We start from the raw sequence: 23,380 nt of genomic DNA, 5'->3' as shown, positions 1-23,380 counted from the left end.
TTCGCCAGAAGGCAAAAATACATAAAAACTCAAAATATCTATATTAAAAATTACGAAGTAAATCTCAAACGCTTATTTCCTCGAAAAAATTTCAGAAAGAATTAAGCATGATTTAATTGGGAATAATAAATGAATGCGTTATCTTTGTTGTCGCGAAGCTAAGTTTCTCTAGATTGGCAACAAATCCACTAGTCTCCTGTTTCAAATGTAAACATCAATGGCCGCCATTAAAAATAGGCTTAGCGGCAATTAAACAACTTTAAAATTGCTGATAATTCTAAAAATATTGCACACAGATTTACTAAAGGCATAAAATCCTTAACCGGAAGATAAAAACAACATAATTCAATCATTTTTAAAGCAAAAAATGTACAATTTACAAACATATAAGAGTAAAGAAACTGAGATCGCTAAGCCGGGTAACACAGTGGATATATATATAAATATATTTATATATGTTTGGTGCGGCCGATTGCAACCAAAATACGAGGTGCACATCTACATGTTATAGCAATCCTATATACAAAATTTCAACGTTCTGAGGCTACTTGTTTTTGAATTATGCGAGATACGTACATACGCACGAACGTACGTACGTATCTACGTACATACGTTCGTACAGACGCCACGAAAAATTCTCTTCAGAATTAATTTTAAAGCAGTTTTATAATTTTTTTGAAGGAAAAGAGTATTTTATTCTGTCCTTACGTACAGATATGACGCAAAAACATCGTTAAATTGCATTCGAAAGCGGTCAAAATGGATATTTTCGTTGAAATATGCTGCCTGAAACTTTTCGCGATTAGAATACTTCCTTTTTACTTCGTACAAGGAAGTAAAAACAGCTATTAACATGAATGTTAACTATTCCTAGAATAATTGTTTGCGAACATTCATATAAGCCGGAACTAGTCGTTCCTATCGAATAATAAACATAAAATGAAGTCTTCTCATAATATGTAAGGGAAAAGGGAAAATTACTGTTAAAATATACAAAAGTAAGAAGAAGAAAATTTTTATATATACATTCGCGAGCAGAGCTATGAAATGGAGCACTTCTCTGAGTTCGGCCTTGGAAGTATCTTTATTTGCACCCAATTTATTTGCTGCTTTCACCATTAGTTTGAAATAAGCCTCTGTGACGGAACTATTTAATCCACTGAGAAAATCGTTGCGGGATAACGCCAATCTTGGTTGGTCCAGCTAGAAAAAGAATTAAAAACGTAAATAAGTTAAATAAACAGCATTATATTGACGTAAATGATGAAATAAAACCAAAAATTACAACTTTTACTGTTTCCTTGTTTTCTTAGTTTTATGTCTGACACGAGATGTTTCTATTCTGCGCAGGAAGTGTTTCAATAATGGGAACGAAAAATATTGCATTTAAATTTCATGAAGAATATTCAAATGATCAGTTGTTTATTATTTTAAAAAGATTAAAATGTTCACTTTATTTCTTTGGTTAAGTGAAAATTTCAATCGCTGGTTTTCCAAAGAAAGATTTCTCACGATTTCTTGCACATTACCTGGAAAATTAAAGAACAGTCGCAAAAATGAACCGTCATGATCTTTGTTGTTTTCTATGTGAAAGCGTATACTTTGCTGCTTGAAATCATTTTATGTTATGATTTTTGAAATTCAATTATGCATTTGTGCAATCTTGAAATTAACCTAGTTTATGAATGCAAGAATAAATGAGAAAAACATAAACAAACAAATTAAATATCTACTCAATACAAAGTCATAAGAACACAATATTCTGTAAATCGTGAGGCTTTCTCTTTGTTCAAATTTAAAAAAAAGTTCACATTGTTATGAGAATTCTATGATAATATTACAGAAGCAAACTTCACAGCTCCTCTTGTACTTGCAGCGAGGAAAATGGCTTAGGAAAAATATGTTTAAGCCTTAGTACCTAATGTTTCACATAATGCATCTGAGATGTGGACAATCACTTCATTCTGTGAATATTCTCATTCTCCAGTTACTAAGATCAATACTGATAGCGCACGTAGTTCATTGTCATCATTTAAAATATCCGATTACTTTCCAATAATTAATTTTTATGGAACTTTTTAAAAAAATATTTATTAATTTATTTTATAGTGTATACATTAAGTTCCCCCCAAACCACATTTATTTCACCTCTCCGGTCGATAGAAGCAGAATTACGGATGTTCTTGTTCTACGCTGCGAAAGGAATTTTCTGTTTAAGAATCCTAAAGCTGATATCTCAAGGTACACATATTGCTCTAAATAATTTTAAAATGAGAATTTTTCATTTAAAAACATTTTTTAATGCTCATAAAATGCTTTTTAACCTTTTTATCTGATATTAAGTGCTCATGAAAAAAAGATTAGTTTTGCAATTTAATTTTCATACTTGGGAACATTTTCTTTTACTCCTGTTTGTGTCTGCATTACATAAAATCCATTTTTTGCAAAACTTGATTTTTTCTACTTTTTTGTAACTAAAAAAATTAACTTCAAATATTGCTTTATTAATTTTATGAACCTTTCCAGAAATAAGCTTCACCAAACTACTTTTATTTTAACTCTCCCGGTCGTTAGAGACAGAATTATGGCTATTCTTCTTCTGCGCTGTGAACCAAAAGTTTCTATTTAAGAAACCGGAAGCTGCTATTTAAAGGTACACAGACTAATCTAAATGATTTTAAAATGAGAATGTTTCATTTGAAAACGTTTGTTAATGTTCAAGAGATGATTTTGAACCTCTCAATGTTAAATAGTGCTCTAGAAAAAGATTAGCTTTGCAATTTAATTTTCATACGTGGCGATATTTTCTTTTATTCTTGTTTGTGTTTGCATTATATTAAGTCTATGTTTTTTGGAAAAATTGATTTTTTTCAACTATTTTGTCACGAAAAAAATTTAACTTAAAATATTACTACAGTAATTTTACGAAACATTCCACGGATATTCTGTGAAATATTGTGAATTAAATGGAATAAAAGATTAGGTTTTTGTACATATCTAAAATTTTTTTTGCAGATAATTTTGGAAACAAACAAACAAAAAAAAAAAAAAAAAAAAAAAGAGAAATTTCTCGAAAAATAGCTAGTGCTTATACTCAAACAAGTATCATTAATAGATAATTTACTTTGTCACTTAAATTTTAGTCCATTTAATTCTTGATACCTTAATAAATATAAGTGACAAATATGAAAGTAAAATATTGATAAATATTTTTGTGGGAACGTGCGTAATCCCCTGAAATTAACAACTTTTGGCACTTTTCCATTTCGCCGGCGCAGGCGATAAATTCGCCAAAAATAATACAACCAACGCCAAACTGAACATTCCCGTTGGTAACCTTTTACTGCCACATTTTCAAAACAAGTCGCGGCCATTTCTTATGAGTCACATCTTTTTCTTAATACGTCAAAAATGGATGAAAAGCCATTGAGAATTTGGGATTTGTCCAGAATAGAGAAAGAATCTTTCAAGTTAAAGGCGTTTTGCCTAAAATTGCTACTTGAAGTGAAATTGTGTTTCGGAGACGAAGTTCAGTTGCCCTGCAATCTATCAACTTTCGCAGTGAAAAAAGTATCCGGAAAGGAATTGGTTTGAGTCATCGGAATTAAGTTTCTTGAAGTGTGTGAGGTTATTTATGGTTGGAGCGAAGAATTAACTTCAGTTAAATGGTGTGAAAAGCAGCTGTAAATCATTCACGAAGAAGTTATGGACTGGAATAACCACATGAGCAAGGATTGTGTAGATTCTTTGCTTAAACGTCAACAACTTAAAATAGAAAGACTACTGTTTGTGGCGTCTCCACATTTTTTCACGAAGAACCCTGTCGAAGAGAAACAAGCACTCCCGAATACAGGGGCACGGCATAAAACCGCGCTGAAGTTCGCACAGGGCAACTGTACCTCGTAGCCACTTCGTCATCAAGGCCTTGAACAAACGCATTAGTGGGTTACCAGTGGAGATCGGTCCTCATTTCGTCATGTCCACAGGTGTTGCTCCATCTTTCGGGATCAGAATCGTTCGGGATAGCTCCTGCTTAGCTGGTACCTTCCGCGAAATTAACCAGATGTGGAAAATTTTGGCAACTTCTCTTGCGACGTTTTGCTTCTTCCCTCCCCTTTCGGCATTTGAGGTCGGCAAAAAGAAGGCCATTAGGTCCTGGCGCAGATTTGGCTTTGCTTTGGTTTAAGACCACCGCAACCTCCTTTATGGTTATTGGGACAAGGAGCCGATGGCACGCATCAGAGAGAGTAGGTATCTCCGGTAAGTTACTGCAGATATCGTTTGGCGTTCTAGAGACTTCGCTATAGTAAGTCTCCGCCGTGTCGAGGTCCGGAGGTCCTGAACCAGTATCACTGCTATCCAACATTCAGTGGGATAACTTAGCCGGAACTAAGTCGAACAGTCTGTGGCATTTTGCGTACCTCGAAATCCTTCGACTCTTACTTTTTGACGAGGCCACCCTTCTTCGCTTTGCCTGTCGTAGCTTCTTGGGTTTGCATTTGGGCGTCTCTGTACCCAAAGTCTGGTATGATCGTCCAAGTGGATGAAAGTATGTTTACGAAGTGCAAAAATAATGCGGGACGGATTCTACCAAAACAGTGGATGTCTGGTGCAGTTTGCCGTGAAGCAATTGAATGTTTGAACGAAAGGAACGTTTGGAACATTTCAGAGTGAACCATAAATACAATTTTGTGGAGAAGGGAACAAAAGAGCCATTTGAAAAAAATTGAAACGGTATTAAAACATTTGTGCCTCCAAAGTAAAATATTCTTATAACTGACATTTGATAACATTTTTTTCACAAGTATACTGTGTGTTGTCGTCAATAAGTCTGCTTAGCGAGATTTACAGCATTATTAATATTTTTTTTTATGTGTATACTTTTTCATGTGTGTGTTATGTGCTTTTCATGTTTATGTGTTTTTATGTATTGTTACCAAAAAAGTCAGCATTGCGAGATTAGCGCCGGCGAAATGGGAAAGTACCCAGATTTTTAATCCAAAATGTAAGAAAAAACAAAAAGTTATACTTTTATAATGTTTATCACCTGATTTTAACATTTTAAGTAGTATTCTGCTAAATAACGCCAATAATATATTTATTTGTAATATTTTCCAAAACTGAGGTGTCCGACGTACTCAGATACTGTAATATTCAGTAACTGCCGACATCTACCGAAACATTTTTCATATATAGATTTAAGATCTCAACTCCATTCTTCCGAAGTATATAGTAATTATCATATAAATCTTTATATAATCATTTCACACTATTTCACTTTAAACTACGGTACTTCTACCTTTACTACGACATAATTAACAGACAGAGTTTTGTTAAATTAGGCATATTTACCTCAATGATATGAGCTGTGTTGTTCTTATAGTCCTGCGTAACATCAAAGCTCATTAATACATCGAAATCGTAGCCTCTTTTGCGGAATTCTATGACAGTATCCAGCCAGTCGAAGGAATCTTCTCTCCACTTTTCTCCTTCTACTACCGGCCAACCTCCGAGATTCTGTAAAACATCCTCCAGAGGCGTACTACCCACTTCATCGATGCTAGCTGCAGGAGGAAAAGTTAAACGAGCTAACACAGCACAATGATAACCAGAAAGTTTAAACGAGACCATTAACATGAATCTGTTTTTATGCTTAAAACTGAAAACTAGACTATTAACTGTGTGACAAAAATATGTGGCATTAGTTTTGTTAATCAAAATAATCCTTCGAATATTAATAAATTTAATAATTGAAGTCAATTTTAATAAAAATTATCAATCTAATAAATTGAAGCTAAGTGTTTATAATTACATCGTTTAGGTATATTATATCTTTTAGGTATAAAAATAAAATTAAAGAATTCGTTAAAAATTTACAAAGTATGTAATAGAAAATATATAAAATCTGAAAGGTTTCAGATTTTAAATTATGTCCAAAGGGGCGTTTTTTAACATTTTGTGTGTTACCTTTCTTTATTAAATATCATGTTCCTCGCACTTAAACCATAAGATCCAGTGCAACAGCAATATCGCAAAATAGTTTTAAAACGAGCATATCTTTAGAATTTACGATACAGAGACTCACGCGCTGGAGATAAAAATGTTTTTTCTGCACAACGTTGCCATTGCTCGCTTTGAAATCCTTGAGTTTGTTAATCAAAAATTCGTCAAAGTTTTAAAAAATAGGAAATCGATCATAAAACAAATTTCAAATTTCAAATTTGGTCTTCCACATGCTCATATTCGTTGGAGGATTACGTTATTCAAAATTCGATGACTCTATGTACCGTTGTTTTATCACAATACGAGAAATATACATACATTTATGCAGATTTTTCATTATTTAGTTTCTTCAAATATAATGCAGGACTGTAACATTTTGTAGCAACAGTTTGAAAAGTGATCCGACATTTATAGGAGACCGACGCAAAATGCCAAAACGAAAGGATGGCAATTCATTCGGATTCAGGAGCAGCATAAGTTTACATACTGTTTTGAATTAAGAATAAGAAGCACACCGGTGCTCATTAAGCCTGCAGGTATCTTAGGTATTTTATGGTCAGCAGCTGTTAGCAGATAGTTTGTGAGTATGGAGCGAAGGTGTAAATTTAAATAAATTTTAAAATCAGATTATCTACAAGCACAACATTACCTGCCAAAGTTATGTGACACTGAGTTCTACAAGTTAATTGTCAGTTGCCGTCGAGTTCGCTTGTGCAATCAATAAAGATACGTTTTTTAAAAATAAAATAAAATCAATACAATGCTGAGACTTAAATGGGGGGGGGCGATGTTAAATTAAGTTCAACTCAGATGTTACCAATATGGGGCAGAAGGTACGTGTATACATATACATATATATGGTAAATTAATTGAATACTTATCAAATTAACGGTTAGTTTATAAAATCGCCAACTCCTGATGGGGAATGTAATAAAAGTCCATTAACTTTGTGAGGATTATGTTCATTTCTTTAACAGTTAAGTTTCGAGTTAAAGTTCCTTTCCGATCTTCCTGAATTTCAACTTACAACTTCCGGCCAGAACGTAGTTTTATAAACGCGTTTGAATGCAAATTGAGGAGAAGTATTTAACCGCGAAGTTCTACTGTCTTAGTTAGAGACAACCAGTGATTCTGGCTAGTACGCGTCCGCCTTATTAGGCTACTCTCTCTTAAACTACTATTACGCTCGGCCGTACTCTAGGCCCTTGATATCTTCGCCGTTATTCAGCTTTAAGGGACCAACTCGGTTAGAACCTTGGTAGCTTCTGCTATATCCCTTTAGTTAAGATTAGTTAAGTTTAGTTCTTAGTTTTCTAAGTTCAAGGCCGAGTGGGGCGGCTTTATTGTAAAACTCCAAGGCGGAGTTCTGTTAAACTTTATTCGAATAATAAAGGGTAATTTCACCCTTCTTACGTGTTGTCTCTATATTACGAACTCAAGCAATTAGTCCCTTACCAGTTCTTAAGATTCTTCAAATTCAACTGTTACTTAAAAGTACACAGTACAGAATCTTACAACTTTACCAAAATTCGTTCAGTTTACACAGCTGCAAGACTTCTGTCACAACGTATGCCCCTCCTAAACAACGTGCGTTCGCAGATTGTTCGTTATTGGCGGCTTTTTGTCGATATCCGGATTCACTAATCTGCGCATGGATTGACGGTATCCGTAAGATTGTGATATTTTCGTGAAAATACATCTTTTTCTATACAGTGGACAACATAAATATTGTAATAAATTTGTCAGAATGAAAGAGAGATTGAAAGATTTTATGTCATCGGACTCAAGAAATAAATCTATTTTTTCTATAAAAATCAAACAGTAATGAAAGCATAACTGACAGTAATGTTTCGTGGCATTTATGTCTAAATTAAATAACGGAGAATGTCTTCTAGAATGCAACTAAGCTCCAAGCGAAGGAAATAATTAACGTTTCAAAATTCTGATTTAGTTTACAGCTTTCTGTAAATTATTCGTAGTGACACAGTTCAACCTTACTTTAGAGTAAAATCGTTTGCGCCAATATATGTATTCACAGATACATAAAGGAAACTGCTTTCTCGTTCTTAAACGTTTAAAGCATTGTGGCAAGGTCGCATAGATGTTCTTTGTCTGCTTTCGTCCAGGAAGACCGGCGGTGTAATGGTGCCTCATTCACAACAGATAAGAAATTCTGGTCCAACGAAGTCCCTTTATGAATTATTCTGATTTCACCCTCGAAAGTCACTCCAACGCTTTCAGGGATAAAGAAGTCTTTCTCTGGGGTTGAAATGTTGACATCTTTGTTATGTACCAGCATAGAATTCTCCTCCGGGTTCAGCGGAGGTAACGACGCCGTGCCAGGAGTAAACTTTGGCAGCGAGAAAGTAAGGTGGTTTGTTGAAAGCCCCTAGAACCTTCCTGCTGGGGCTAAGGGCATTTTTGCCCCCTAGAACTATGACTCCTCATGTATGCTCTCGATAGCGCACATTCCTGTTTAATAAATTTCTGAAATTACGGGTCTGTATGTATCGCAGTCCCACATCAACATGAATCGCACCTGTTAAAGTTTTTTTATTAAAATTTATGCTATTGTTAGAGTTAGAAGTTTATTTCAAGTCTGGATTGCAAAAGGAGCTGTGGGTAGCGCATTTGTCCACTACACCATAGCAATTAATTAGCTGTGTTAGTGAGTGAGTGAGTGAGTAAGTGATTATGGCGCAAAAACCAGAGATGATTATGACGCGCCAAACAAAAGATGAGATGATTACAATTGATGACATTAAAATTCAATAAATAAAAACAAGTAGATAAATGTACCAAATCCAGAGGATGAAGTCATATAAACACAAGTTAAAAGCACATATTAAAATTCAAGACACAGTCTTCAAAACAAATTACATTTGGTAATAAAAGCCAATCTCTTTTAAATAATAAAATAAATTAGAATTGACCTCTCTTCCGATTAAACGGTCGAGATGTAAGTCACAGCTATTAAAATATTTCTGGCGAAGACTATTAAAACATGGACACTCAATTAAAATATGACGAACAGATAAACAAACATTACAATTAAAACAAACAGGCTCATTTTCAGCTTTGAAAAAATAGTAATGTGTGACTCTAGTGTGACCAATTCTGAGGCGAGTCAAAAGAACGTCCTCCTTACGATTTCCAACAAAATCCCAATGCTCAATTCTAGGCTTGACGTTTCTCAACTTGTTGTGATGCTGAACATCCCAAAATTGCTGCCATTTTTTTCGGACCTTTCCCTTGATGACACTGCAGATATCTCTAAAAGGGATAAGGCGACTGGACAGTTCAACAGCAGATTTGGCTGCGATATCTGCAAGCTCATTTCCCTTTATTCCAGCATGTCCAGGAACCCAGCAGTACAGGACTTCATAACCTCGAATCGTTAAATTTATATGAATTTTCAGAACATCCACTACCACAGGATTCTGAGTGTTGGGAAAAGCTTCCAAGGATTTAAGAGCACTATACGAGTCTGTGTAAACTATGAACTTTTTGTGGCAGAGCTTTGAGATGTACAAAAGACCATAATATATTGCAGTTAGTTCAGATGTTAGGACTGAGAAAGCATGGTGCAGGCATCTGCCCTCTATGTAATTTTCAAATACAAAAGCCATCCCGACATGATCATTTGACTTTGATCCATCTGTGTATATCGTATAATAACTGCTATATTTGTGCCTGTGCTCAGCAAAGAGTTGTCTGTAAACGATCTCATTAGTGCTTGCCTTCACGTGATGTTTGAAAACATCAAGAAGCTGAATCCGTGAATTTTCCCAAGGTGGGATTTCAAAGTTCTGTACTGCTTGGGGGCGCATATCAGAGAGGGAATGTTCCTCAATGATAGGGCGAAGTCTTAAAGGAAAGGTAGGAACACAGGATGGACGTGTTTCAAATAAAGTTTTACACTCATTATCAAGTAAGCACAGCTTATTGGGATGTTCAGGTTGGGATAAGATATTAAAATATTGTAAAAGGGACAATTGCTCACGCCTCAGATAAAGTGATGGTTCGTTAGAGTCAACGTATAGGCTCTGTACAGGAGAAGTCCTGAAAGCTTCTGAACAAATCTGCAAACCTTGATGGTGAACAGGATCCAGTTTTAACAAAACAGATGAGCGAGCGGATCCATAAACCACTGAGCCATAGTCCAGTCTAGAGCGGATAAGCGCTCTGTAAATGCGAAGCATGGAGCAACGCTCTTCAGCCCAGGAGGTGTTCGCCAGCACTTTTAAAATATTTAGTGTTTTGAGACACTTCTTTCTCAGGTTTAAAACATGAGAAAGTAAAGTCAATTTCTGGTCGAACGTCACTCCTAAAAATTTCACTTCGGGCGCAACTGGAATAATTGTACCATTTAGATACTATAACTCAGGTTCAGGATGGAGACCTCGCTTCCTACAAAAGTGCACGCACACAGTTTTCTGTTTCGAAAAGGTAAATCCCTGTTTGTCTAACCATTCTTGGATCCTATTCAGAGCCATCTGCAATTGCCTCTCTATGTATCTCATGTCTGCTCCTCGACAGCTAATCTGTAAATCATCTACATATAGTGATCCCAAGATGGTAGAAGGAAGTTCTTTTAATACAGAATTTATTTTGAAACTGAACAGCGTTACACTAAGCACACAGCCTTGAGGCACATCCTCTTGCTGTTGGAAAATATCCGAAAAAACAGAGTCAATCCTTACTTGAAAAGTTCTACTGTTCAAGAAATTCTGAATGAAAATTGGTAGGTTGCCGCGCAAGCCACTCTCGTGAAGATCCCGGAGTATACCGTATCTCCATGCCTTATCATAAGCTTTTTCAATGTCGAAGAATATCGAGACAAGGTGGCTTCTTTTTACAAATGCTTTTCGAATAGATGTCTCTAAGAGGAGCATGTTATCTACAGTTGTTCTTCCCTTTCGAAAACCGCTCTGATAAGGCGATATAATATGATTCTTTTCCAAGAAGTAGACTAGGCGGCTGTTTACCATCTTTTCAAACAGTTTGCAAAGGCAACTCGTAAGGGCAATTGGTCGATAGTTGGAGGGATTCTTTGGATCTTTCCCTGGCTTAGGAATGGGAATGACAACAGCTCTCCTCTATGCACTGGGAAGAATACGCTCCTTCCACACTCTATTGTAAAGAGTGAGAAGGGCAGTCAGTGACTTATAGGACAGATGCTTTAGCATTTCGTAATTTATGCCATCAAAACCCGGAGAAGACGTATGTGCAATAAAGCTCTCTTTAATTCCAGCATAGTAAATGCTCTATTGTAAGGCTCAGATTTGGTATAGCTGAATGCGATGGGACTTATTTCAGAGTGCTGCTTCATAGAGAGAAATGCAGGTGAATAGTTTCTGCTGGAAGAAACGGCAGCAAATGTCTTATCAATAGTATTCGCAATTTCTTCTATGGAGCTAATCACTCGGCCATCTTTTTCCAAAAAGGAAAGTGAGTGGTCTTTATATATGCCGCATGCTTTTCGAACTCTTTCCGAAACCCGCTTACTAGGCGTGGAGGATGTTATTGACGACACATATGAAATCTAAGAATTCCTTTGGCTCTGCCTTCTTACTTTGCGTGCATTTGCTTTGGCTCTTTTAAAGGCTATGAGGTTTCGCAGAGTAGGATATCTACGAAAAATACCCCATGCTTTTTTCTGTTTTTTCATTGCTTGATGACCGTCGCGATTCCACCACGGTTTCGAATATTTTAGTATTTTTCCTGATGTTCTAGGAATCGAAAGCATAGCTGCCTGAATAATAGTATTAGTAAAAGCTTCCACAGCGTCACCGATATGCACATCTTCTACCATTTCCTCTGTCAGCTCTGCGGAGGAAGAGAAGAGTTCCCAGTCTGCCCTATCGAGTATGAATCGAGGGGATCTCGACATGGGGTTTGCTCCTCTTCGTGCAAGAGATATAAAAATGGGATAGTGATCGCTGTTGTAAAGATCATTTCCCACACTAAACGTGCAAAATGGCAGCAAAGATGGTGAACAGATGGCAAGGTCGAGAGCATGGAATGTCCTTGAAGGCTCGTGGAAGTAAGTATTCTGCCCATTATTTAGGAGGCAAAGGCTATGATCTCCGATCATCTGCTCAATTTGTCTTCCACGGCAATTAGTATCTTTACTACCCCAGAGCGGACTATGGCCGTTAAAATCTCCTATTATTATGAAAGACTCAGGCAGCTGCTCTAAAAGATCATTTAAATCTTGCTGATCAATGTGCTCATTAGGAGGCAAATAAAGAGAAACGACTGAAACTACAATATGAAAGTTTACTTGTACAGCGACAACTTGGAGAGAAGTCGTCAAAGGAAAGGAACTTGAGGGATAGTCCAGTGAGGTTAGGAGACATACACCTCCACTGGCACGCTCACCTGCAAGGTTATCCTTCCTGACGAGAGAAAATCTCCGAAGTTTTGCATGTTGATCTGGTTTCAGATTCGTCTCTTGTATTGCGAAGCACACAGGATGATAAGTATTGATCATAGCTTTGATCTCAAGGAAATTTCGGTGGAAACCGCGACAGTTCCATGAGACGAGGGTGGCCATTATGATTGATGTTTGTCCTTCCTGTGTTCCTTTTTAGTTTTGCGCGGGAGCAGATGTTCAGGAATTTCCAATCCATCCTCCACTTCCATACTGTCTGAATCTGCGGATTCAGAGATCGTTTCATTTACAGAACTATTGCTGGGACTTCTATTTTTGTTAATTGGTTTTGGAGGGATATGTTTTGGTGTGCTTTGAATAACTATTTCTTTATTTTGTACGACATGTGTTGCATTTTCCTTTTTCTTGTTTGCAGATTGTTGGGTTTTATTTGGTGGAGTCTGTGTACTTATGGAAGTTTGAGTGGCTATAGTGCGTGTTGATTTAACGGCGCCGGCATATGATTTGTTTGACTGAGGCTGTGTGCTTTGAACTTGTCTTCTGGCTTCGGCATAGGAAATGTTTCTAGAAACTTTTATGGTCTGAACTTCCTTTTCTAATTTCCATTTTGGACAGGAACGGGAAAATGCTGGATGGTTGCCCTTGCAATTAATACATAGTGCTGCAGCGGTGCAATTTTCGCTATCGTGGCCAACCGACGAGCATCGAGCGCACGTCAGGGTCCCACGACAGGACATCTTGGAATGGCCAAAACGCTGGCACTGGAAGCATCGCATGGGATTTGGAATATATGGCCTTACGGGGCAATTTAGATATCCAGCCTTAATACTTTTCGGCAGATCAGGTGATTTGAAGGTCAGGATCACGTGTTTTGTGTCAATCAACTGACCTTCCTTACGCATCTTGATCCGCCTAGCACCACAGACTTTTTGGTCGGCTAACTCGGAAACGAACTCTTCTTCTGAAACACACAGAAGGTCGATTTCCGAGATCACACCTCTACAAAAATTCAGAGATTTATGCGCTGAGACAGTTATAGCTATATTTCCAAGTTTCGTTTGTGACAAAAGGGAAGCAGATTGGGTTGGCGAGACAGTATCTATAAGCAGGTCTCCAGAACGGAGACGTTTTATGTTCTTTGGTTCGCCTACGCAAGAATGGATATATTTGTTTATCAGAAAAGGAGACATCTTTTTAAATTCTTCAGAGGCACTGGAAACAACAACAAAGCGAGGACATTCAGAAGTTACTTTGGCATTTGCATCGGTACGAATTTTCTTGCTCACTGATTTGTCTATGATTTCAATGTCTTGATTGGCATCATTTGACTCAGGTTTTTTTAAAATGAAAAGGGAAGCCATGATAGAAAATATAAGATTCAGGTCCGACGGCCCCGCCCACCACGGAGCCCAACAAGGGAACGCAGATTCCTGTGTTAGGGCTAGCCGGACCTATACACAAACTGAAGCCCCACAGTCGGCTTTCCCGAAAGCAGGTACTCCCGAGAGCTTGACCCCAAGCCACTGACACAAGGACTAGTGACCAGCCGATTGACACCCGTGAGGACGACTAAGGTGCCTCCCGTTTAGCTGAAGCAGAGGCCAAAGCAGTGTGTTGGGGACAGTACCTCGCCCCTCAACTACCAGGACCCTCCTTTCCAGCGACACGTGTCTCCACGCACGGCAAACACGTGGGCAGTTTTCTCCCCACTCGAGAACTAGAGACAAGGTCTGTTCCAGTCTCTCGTGACGAGCCCCAAACTCCGTAGAGAGAAACCACGAGGGAGAAGAGAAGGGAAAAAGTTCCAGCAAAGAGGAGAGGAGACGGAAAAGAGGATAGATCACTGGGGCTCCAGGATCGTGACACCCGTCTCACCAAGAAGATGATCCCCTGAAGGGCTAGGGTACCTCGGGATTGCCACACCCGTACTCACTAATTAGCTGTGTTAGGAAGCAGTTTAGCTGAATTAAGGAAAATCGTATACTAAGGAAATTAAAAAAATACTTTACGTCGGGATTACTGTAGATATTTTAGCTATTATTTTGTAATTGTAATATAACGGATGGCAAATTTGGTGCAGTGTGCGATTTCAGGTCAATTGACGATGAATGAAAACAGCTATGCATCATCAACTAAACTGAATCGCATTGATACCAACTGATATTTCTTTTACACATGTATGCAGTTTACTACTCCATGTTACTGAAACAATGTTATAGAATTTTATATATAGAACCATTCATTAAATTAAGACATTGTTTTCCATTCACAGTCTCACTGATGTTCCGTATTTCACCTTAAAGAGGGGTCCACGATTCATAATTTAAGCTAATAACCTACATATACATAAAATAAAATGTTTAAATTAGCACTGCATGTCGTGTAGAACTATTTCTTATGGTTTCTACGCATTTCCTTTCGGTATAGGTTTTAACTTCTTCTATCATAACTTAATGTGTAATGTTAAATTAATGATAATAAATGAAGGATTTCGTCACATTTGAAGTAAAGACTATTTATGAAGGTTTAATTAAAAAATGAAACTTACAAGTATCCATGCAAGTGTCATACAGTTGCTTCTGCATCTGAATGAAGTCAGGTTCCTTTCCCGTCAATTCCCTTTCTAAGAGAGCTAGAAAATAATTAACAATACTTATGTTAAGAATACTGCACTTAGATTCTTTCTTGTTTATTGGAAACAGACAAATGGTCGAGATTTAGTATCCATACCTCTATTTAAGGAAACAGTGCACAATTACATAACTTATACACAATGCTGAATATATTTAAAATAATATTACTGAAATGTCATGGAACCAAATTTTCAAAAATAAACTAAAAATGAAATTCAGTTTTCTTCTGCCTCTGAAAAAATTGCTGGATGGGCTTAAAATATTTCGTTTGTAGAGTCATTAAGTTAATTGGAAGCAGCCAAGAAGAAAAATTAACAACGCCTTCGCCGAGAATCGAACCACGGTCCTCTGGAATACCGGCCCAGCGTGCAGAACTACTATACCACGAAGGACGCTTGGAAAGCGGGAGAAATATCTTATACGTTATAATTCAGCTGGTGTCCACCGATAACATCGCGGCAAAAACATCGTGGACGAAATCGTCGCGGAGAAAACAACGCAAGGTGAAAACGTCGTGCTACAAAACATCGTGGGAGAAAACATCGCAGTTCTAAAACATCGTGGTACAAAACATCGTCGTAGAAAATAAAGCGGTTCAAAAATATCGCAGTTTAAAAACATCGTCGTCGAAAATATCATGGTAAAAAATAAAGTATCTACAAATCATCGCATGACGATAACATCGCAGACATGCTTTTTTCAGGTTTTAATAATTGTAAATGGATATTCCCATAATGATTTGTGAGCGCAAGGTGTAAAGAAGGATAAATTTTACTTTCACATATTTTATTAACTAATAAATTTTTGCTGAAAACGTAAGAAGGAAACTTAAGCATAGAAAATTAAATGCAACTTATAGATTATACTTTTCATGAAATATTACCAGTAAAAACTTTATAAAAATGATTTATTAATGGCCTTTGTTAGTTAACTATGTCAGTTTAAAATTCTATTAAGTGCTATAAGTTGCATTAATTTTTTATGCTTAAGTTTCCTTTTTATTTTCTCAGCAAAGATTTATTAATTAATAAAAAATATGAAAGTAAAAATTATCCTTCTTTCCATCTTGCGCTCACAAATCATTATAGGGATATCCATTTACACTTATGAAAGCATGCCTGAAAAAAGCAGCATGTCTGCGATGTTATCGTCATGCGATGATTTGTAGATACTTTATTTTTTACCACGATATTTTCAACGACGATGTTTTTAAACTGCGATGTTTTTGAACCGCTTTATTTTCGACGACGATGTTTTGTACCACGATGTTTTAGAACTGCGATGTTTTCTCTTTGCGATGTTTTCTCCCACGATGTTTTGTAGCACGACGTTTTCGCCTTGCGTTGTTTTCTCTGCGACATTTTCGTCCATGATGTTTTTGCCGCGATGTTTTGGGCTGTAACCAATTCAGCTACACTCAACAGCTGGTGTAAATTACTTTTAAGCTAATGCGTCCAAAATTAAATTATTAAGTATTCCTTTTCCATGCAATGAAACGCAGTCGGTACTATACCATTGGGATTGCCAGGTGCTAAAATATTAAAGTATAGATACTTTTTTATTGTTTAATGTGGTATAATTGCGAAAGATCATATATATATATCTTAAGTTGTTCTTTTTAAATATATCTTAACATGAATATTAAAGTTAGAAATATTGAACGTATTAGGAATTAAAATAGTAACATATTGTCATGCATTTCGCAACATGTCTTAACAAGCAGTGTAAGAATCGGAATATAGGAGGAGTACATTCGCCTAACAGGTATTCATCGTAAGAAAATGTCATTTCTAATATATAACATATGTTTTATTTCCTTAATTGCTTATCTCAACGTTTAACGTTCACAATTAAATCGCCTATAACGCCCGTGCATTCAGACATCGGCAGGACGCCCGGACGCCTGCGTCCATTTTCTACCCGATGCTTTCCTTCATCGTGTTAGTGCACGGTTCATTGTTTTCGAGAGTTTTTTAATTTAGTGCCAATCATTCTTTTGAAGTAGTATCTCTCTTATTTGAATCTTATTGCTCTCTTATTGAATCTCTTAGTAGCTCTCTTATTTGTAGTTCTCTTATTTGTAGCTCTCTTATTTGAATGCACCTTCCCTCTCCTTTTTTAAGCGTCTATTGCAATCTTGTCCTAAGGGAAAACTGCACATAGTGGGTGAAACCGCACAGAGATCCCCAAGAGAGAAGTAATCACTGCACTTAAATGTGTTTTGTTAATGCTGTAGTAGTCTACTACACAGGGGTAAGGAAATCCATTCCAATAGAAATTCACATGCACGGGTGCTTCATCGATGCGAAAGAGTAAAACATACAACCATAATTTTTTAAGAGGAGACCTGAAGATTTTAAAATTTTTTTAGTGATTTAAAACCTACACATCTTGATAATAGTGCGATCAAATATATATGTTTCCAGTTATAACACTTATAATAGAATTAAACATATTTACTAACATCTGAGTTTACTATCGAGCGTGATCACAATTTTAGAATGGGTGCTAACTGATGAACTATCGTCAGGAATCGAATGTCTATCTATCCAGCCACCACAGGCGAATTGGTAGAAGTCATCGCATGGGCTCACATTCTCATCTAAATTAGCTGAGATTTTGGCAGCTGAAAAGGGAAAGGAAAAATTATAATTTGCACGATATAAAATTTTTAAATCAAAGTTAATTACTATGAAACGATCTTGCTGATAGCATTAAAAAATCTCTTAAGAAGGCAACTTAAAGCTGCAATGGTAGATTGGTAAATATTGAAGGAATTTATTCGGAATTTTTATGAAATCTTTGGTTCTATTTAAATCAGGGCTCTAAACGTTGTTACCAATATGCCATATTTGTATTGTATTGATTAAATTAGATGTCCACTTTAACACGAATTCCTTATTACTTATTTTAATTTAAATTAGATTATCAGCATTTAACATGAATTGCTTAATATTTATTTTAATTTTCAAAAATTGTATTTTCGGATGTCTAGATACTTTTTAACCATTAAATATTGTGTTACATGAAATAAACAATTTTAAATGTTTCAGCTCTCTAAATTAATTTCAGGGCAAAAATACTGTAAAAATAACGAAAGATAAGCAATAAAATATTTTACAGAAAACGAATAAAAATTCAGAACGGGTTCTATGGCGGGTGAAATAGGTCCCTTCGGGGAAAGAATTATTCAGAAAGAACTCTCTTATCTTAGAGTGAAAAAGCCTGCAATTAAAACTCAAAGAGTAATTATGTGAAGATATAACTAAGTTACTGGCAGTGAAATACAAGTAGTCATATTATAACGTATTTCCTGTTTACGCAGTTTACGCAGCATTGCTGTTTACGCAGCATTACATGCGAGAGTTTAAAACACTAAAACAACCAACTAAAATGCTAATAACACCACTTCGCCTATAAACCGATTTAATGGCAATTTTTTATGATCGATTCAAGTATTGTTTTGTTTGAAATGCTTAAAGTTTTCTTGATCATGAACAATGTTCCAGGAGTTCTTGAAAACAGATTGCCCGAGTTTTCCAAACTAATTATTGACATCAAGTGGTACCTTAATTGAAGAGCAGTTAGTAAATAATACGGACCATCAACAAAGAAATTTGTAAGTTCTTATTAAATACCTGGAGAATCAATTAGATCTAAGAGTCAAAGTGAGCAATAAAATTGAAGTTTGTTTGAGACGCTTAAAGTTTTCTTGTTCATGAACAATACGCCAGGAATCCTCAAAGATATAGATAGCCCGAGTTTTGAAAGCTAGTTATTTACATTAAGTGGCACCTCAGTTGAAGAGCAGTTAGTAAATAATAACTATTATTACGAAGAAATCTGGCAGTTCTTATGCACACAGAATCATAGCACTATGTAAGTTTATCACAATGCTAAACGAAAAGGTGTGTGTGTGTGTATGTGTGTGTATTTAATTATGGCAAAGCACACTAGGGCTATCTGCCTAAGGGGAGGGATGCCTTCGTGGAGGACTTTCTAAGGGAAACTGGCTCGTATACTCGTTACACATGGGGAAAACCACGAAAACACCATGCAGGCTAAGCGAAAAGGAAATGTTGCATTATGAAATGGAAGTAGAAATTGTTAGGAAAGCTGTCTCAATAAATAGTTTAAACGCAGTTGTCTTTTCTGTGGTGAATTAAATTTTAGCCTTTCGAGGTGAATCCTGCCATTGAAAGCGGATGACAGTTTAAGATAGGTATTAAAAATATACAGAAACCTCTGGAATAAATAAACAATCTTTGAAATAACGAGGAATCAAAGTTTGATAATTTATGTTTTTGTATGCGTTTATGGTCAAAATGTAGAATAATACTTTTTAAAATTAATTTCCATTGGTCATATCTATTAATTGTGTTTTGTAGAGACAGTTTAGGCATTTTATCGGAGCAGAAAACGTGAAAAATTTGCAGTGCCACCGCCGGGTCTCGAACTCAGAAATTTTCGATTGCTAACTAGACTCGTTTTCCAACTAGATCACGGAAACACACGGTAAAGAGAAATAAAAATCTTAGAATTTAAGTAGACCTTCTCTGTTTATTTGTATTTTTGCTTTTCTAACTAAAATCTGTTAAAATATTTTACTAATATTCTACCCACACACGTTAACTATATGCGGTTTCATTATACGCGGAACATCCGGCGTACCATCCTAATTTGGCGGATAATGAGGATTTAGTGTCTATTGATTGATAAACTTCAGTTTGAATTGTTTGTGAGTAAAAGCTGAGTTTGTTTTAAGACCTGGCAAATCTGCTGGCATATGTATTTAAAAATGTATCGAAAACCGGGAAAGGAATCCCACGCATTAAATCAAAAGGGCTTGTTTTTCTATTCTTCAGTTTAATAAAGCACAATCTTTTGTAATGACGATAACACACATTTTATATTGACCCTATATATAAAGCAGTTAGCTACCATAGACATTAGAAATTACGTTAGAAAAAAAAAAGGAGTTCACAACAAAGCAAGGATCAGATATAATTTAAATATGTAAATTAAATTCAAAATTAAATAAGGAATATATTAGTGAACATTCCGCATCAGTTTGCTTCAACGATTGAGTAACGCTGAACAGAAAGACGAAAGAAGGCAAATGAATTATCTTTAGTACGTCAAATCACGAAATACGTGTCACAACATTATACGTATCAATAAATTTAATATTTCAATTTTTTGTTTGCTGTTCTTTTATTTTAATTAAGATATATTAGACAAAATATAGAGTTCTACATTCTTTGTTTCGTGAAATTCAAATAAAAATGGTAAAAAAGAAATAAACGCATTCAAGAATACATGCTTTCTTAACTTTTCATGTCGTTTAATGATATTTAAGATTTTTCACTACCGAATGACTTTGCTGGCAACATCCGTTAAGAAACCATAGACAAATTATAACCCACATTTCTCAGTAGTCTTTATAAAAACAACATGTTTTAAATAGCAAGAGCTCTTGCAGGAAAGGATACAAGCCTCTTTACTATCCATTTTATACAGATTGCCCCCCAAAAAACATACTTGAAAATTACCTGCTTTAACGCATCCAGGTGTCATACAAACGTAAGAATCTGATGAGACATTGAAAAGTGGCAGCACACGATATATGTCCAATGGCTTTTCAACAGCTTCTGAAAGACCTGCAACAGAAAATTTCATTAATATTTGAATTATGTCATTGAAGTTTACCTGTGAATGTCAAGTTTAGCAATAAAATAAGTACATATAAGAATGAAGCACACAGGAAAGAATCGACAAAAATTTAACTGTTGGTCAAATGAAGTTCACACTTGCCGGTTCTAGAAGGAAAAAATACTACTTTGATTATAGTGTTTTAGAAACTTCGTGAAATATTTAGCACTAACTGCTTATATTCTGATCCAGTTTTATATCCATTACTGTTTCGAAAATCTAAGGATGCTTCACCTTTTTCAAATCCTTCCAGTGAAGGGAAAAAATTGGATAGTATCTAGATACAATAACATTTCTTATTTCACTAAAACATATTTCTTCCCTTACAAAATAACTAAACGCAATTTATGCTGATTTCTTTACGACTATTATAATTGTGAAGGTGAAACAAAAGCGCACGTATCATGTTACCGTACACCATTACCCATAATCCACACTAGTTTGTACTGACATGTTAATACTAAGTCTATACTCTAGCAATTCAAAGTATCCTAATGTCAGCCCCAAAATGGGCGATATCTTAGCTACAAGTGTTGACCGTACAGACTAATATTTTCCCAGAACAGGCTTTAAACTTTCAAACTACCATTGCAGAAATGAATGTTATTTAGAATTAATAAATAATCTTTCCTTACAGCACTCCGTACCATTTCATAGAAACACATAACTTTCATATGTGAATTTTCAGAATTACTGGCGATATATCAAATTAATAGCTTAATTTGAATAGCCGAAGAAATTTTACAATTATTTATGATACACTTATGCGTTAATATTACCTTAATTGTGACATTATATTTCACACGAAATATAAAGAACCAGAATTTCAAGGTAAGTTTTAGCTTGTCAATTGTCTTTCCACTTAGTTATAATCATCATTTTCTTGATCATCACCAATCCTGGAATTCCATATTGGTCCTTTACCTCATTGGTCTTTTTTTTTTGGTCTTATCGTGAGGATTCATAGTTCTTGTACACTGCTCCGTCTGCTGTTCAGAACTCTCTGAGGAACTCATCTGTCGTGTACGATTCTCAGCTCGCTTTTCAGAACTCCTGAGAAAATTAACAGCAAAGGTGCTTTTCCGAGCGCGTTTTTGTACTTCTTTTCTTCTTCTTGCTTTTGTTCTTGGGATGGTACATCTCTTTGGCCTTAGTTCGTCTTCCTCATTATCAAGCTTTTATCGTTTCAACAAAGACAGTTGTTCTTTTCTAGCTACTTACCTGAATTCTGAGCAACTCTTTCAGGCCTTATATTTCTTATATTTAAAACTGTCGCTGCTTTTTCTGTCCCCCGATGACCTGCCCCTCTGCTTTCCAGCCACGATCTACCCATTGACTACGGCGACCTCGAATTTAATATAATACAAAAGTAATTAACAGTTTTATTAACAATGAAACAAATTTAAAATCTATGTTGGAAATGCCTGTATGAAAGCTAATTACAAAGGAAAATAAAAAAAAATAAAGTTATAAAAAATTTTGAAAGGTTTCAGATTTTAAATTACATCCAAACGGGCGTTTTAGTAACATTTCGTGTATTACCTTTATTTATTAGATATCATGTTCTTCGCACTTATACCATAAAACTCAGTTCAAGAGCAATATCGCAAAATAATACTCAAATTAGCATTTTTTTAGAACTTCCGATACACAGACTCGCGCTGTGGATATAAAAATGTTTTTTTTTTTTTTTTTTTCTGTACAACGTTGCCATGGCTTGCTTTGAAATCCTTGAGTTCGTTACTAAAAAATTCGTTAAAGTTTTACGAAATATGAAAGCGGTAATAAAACAAATTCCAAATTTTAAATTTGAGCTTCCAGATGCCCATATTCGCAGGAGGAATACTTTATTCAAAATTGGATGATTCTAGGTACGATGTTTTATCACAGTGCGAGAAACAAATATATATTTATTAAAATTCTTGAATATTTAATTTCTTTAAATATAATACAGAGCGATAATGTTTAGTGGCAACAATTTGAAAAGTCAAACAACGCTTGTAGTGAATCAACGCAAAATGCCAAAACGAATTTAATAGTCCTTCTGGGAAAATTGCCCCTTTGGACTAATAATTTTGGATAGTAAATTTTAAATATTTGAATTCTTAAAATAATAGACCAAATTCTATTCATAGCTCTATATCAGTAAGAAAAATCTGCTTAAAATCGAAGTTGGGCATTAAAAGATTTTTTTGAAATGTATCCTGTTCTCGTGCCATGACGCCATAATTTGTTTAAAAGGGATAATCAAAAGTCATCTCGTCTATTCGGAGAAGATTATTAAAAGTGGCTTATTTAAAGTGAAAACCTGAAAAATATGCATTATTTGATGCATCTTAAATTAAAGAATTCTAGAAAAAAACTTTCCCTTTCATTATCAGTGCCAGAATAAAGAAGAAAGATTTAGTATACACACAATCTTTTCGAAGAGATGATACTCATCTTGTTAGCATGAGGTAAAGCAAAATTGTTAATCAGACATGTATCCGTTACAGGAATCAAAGCGACGATTTTACTTTACAGCTCTTGTTAATCCATACCGAAAAATGTTAAGTGTAACAGAAGAGATTTCGATGATACAAATAAAGAGCAAAATTTACGAATCGTGAGCTTCAGTTTCATGAAAATACTTTTT

At 35.5% G+C, this 23,380-nt stretch overlaps 1 protein-coding gene across 5 annotated transcripts in view; it reads right to left on the bottom strand.

The window, feature by feature from the left end:
* LOC118181861 (neprilysin-2-like) overlaps nucleotides 1–23,380 on the bottom strand; it is a 155,840-nt gene that overhangs the window by 71,954 nt on the left and 60,506 nt on the right. For all 5 annotated transcript variants that reach the window (XM_085812634.1, XM_085812632.1, XM_085812635.1 and 2 more), the window contains exons 3-7: nucleotides 20,586–20,693; nucleotides 17,498–17,659; nucleotides 14,949–15,032; nucleotides 5,353–5,564; nucleotides 1,027–1,203 (exon numbers count right to left, since the gene is read on the bottom strand). In XM_085812634.1, coding sequence (XP_085668760.1) covers nucleotides 1,027–1,203; nucleotides 5,353–5,564; nucleotides 14,949–15,032; nucleotides 17,498–17,659; nucleotides 20,586–20,610 — 660 coding nt within the window. In that variant the 5' untranslated portion in view covers nucleotides 20,611–20,693. The remainder of the gene's footprint in view (nucleotides 1–1,026; nucleotides 1,204–5,352; nucleotides 5,565–14,948; nucleotides 15,033–17,497; nucleotides 17,660–20,585; nucleotides 20,694–23,380) is intronic.

This window comes from Stegodyphus dumicola, chromosome 3, assembly GCF_044657685.1.
Source record: "Stegodyphus dumicola isolate Sdum_Otavi_A_Nest chromosome 3, ASM4465768v1".
In the NCBI taxonomy this organism is placed as follows: Eukaryota; Metazoa; Arthropoda; class Arachnida; order Araneae; family Eresidae; genus Stegodyphus; species Stegodyphus dumicola.
This window is presented reverse-complemented; position numbering and strand designations above follow the sequence as displayed.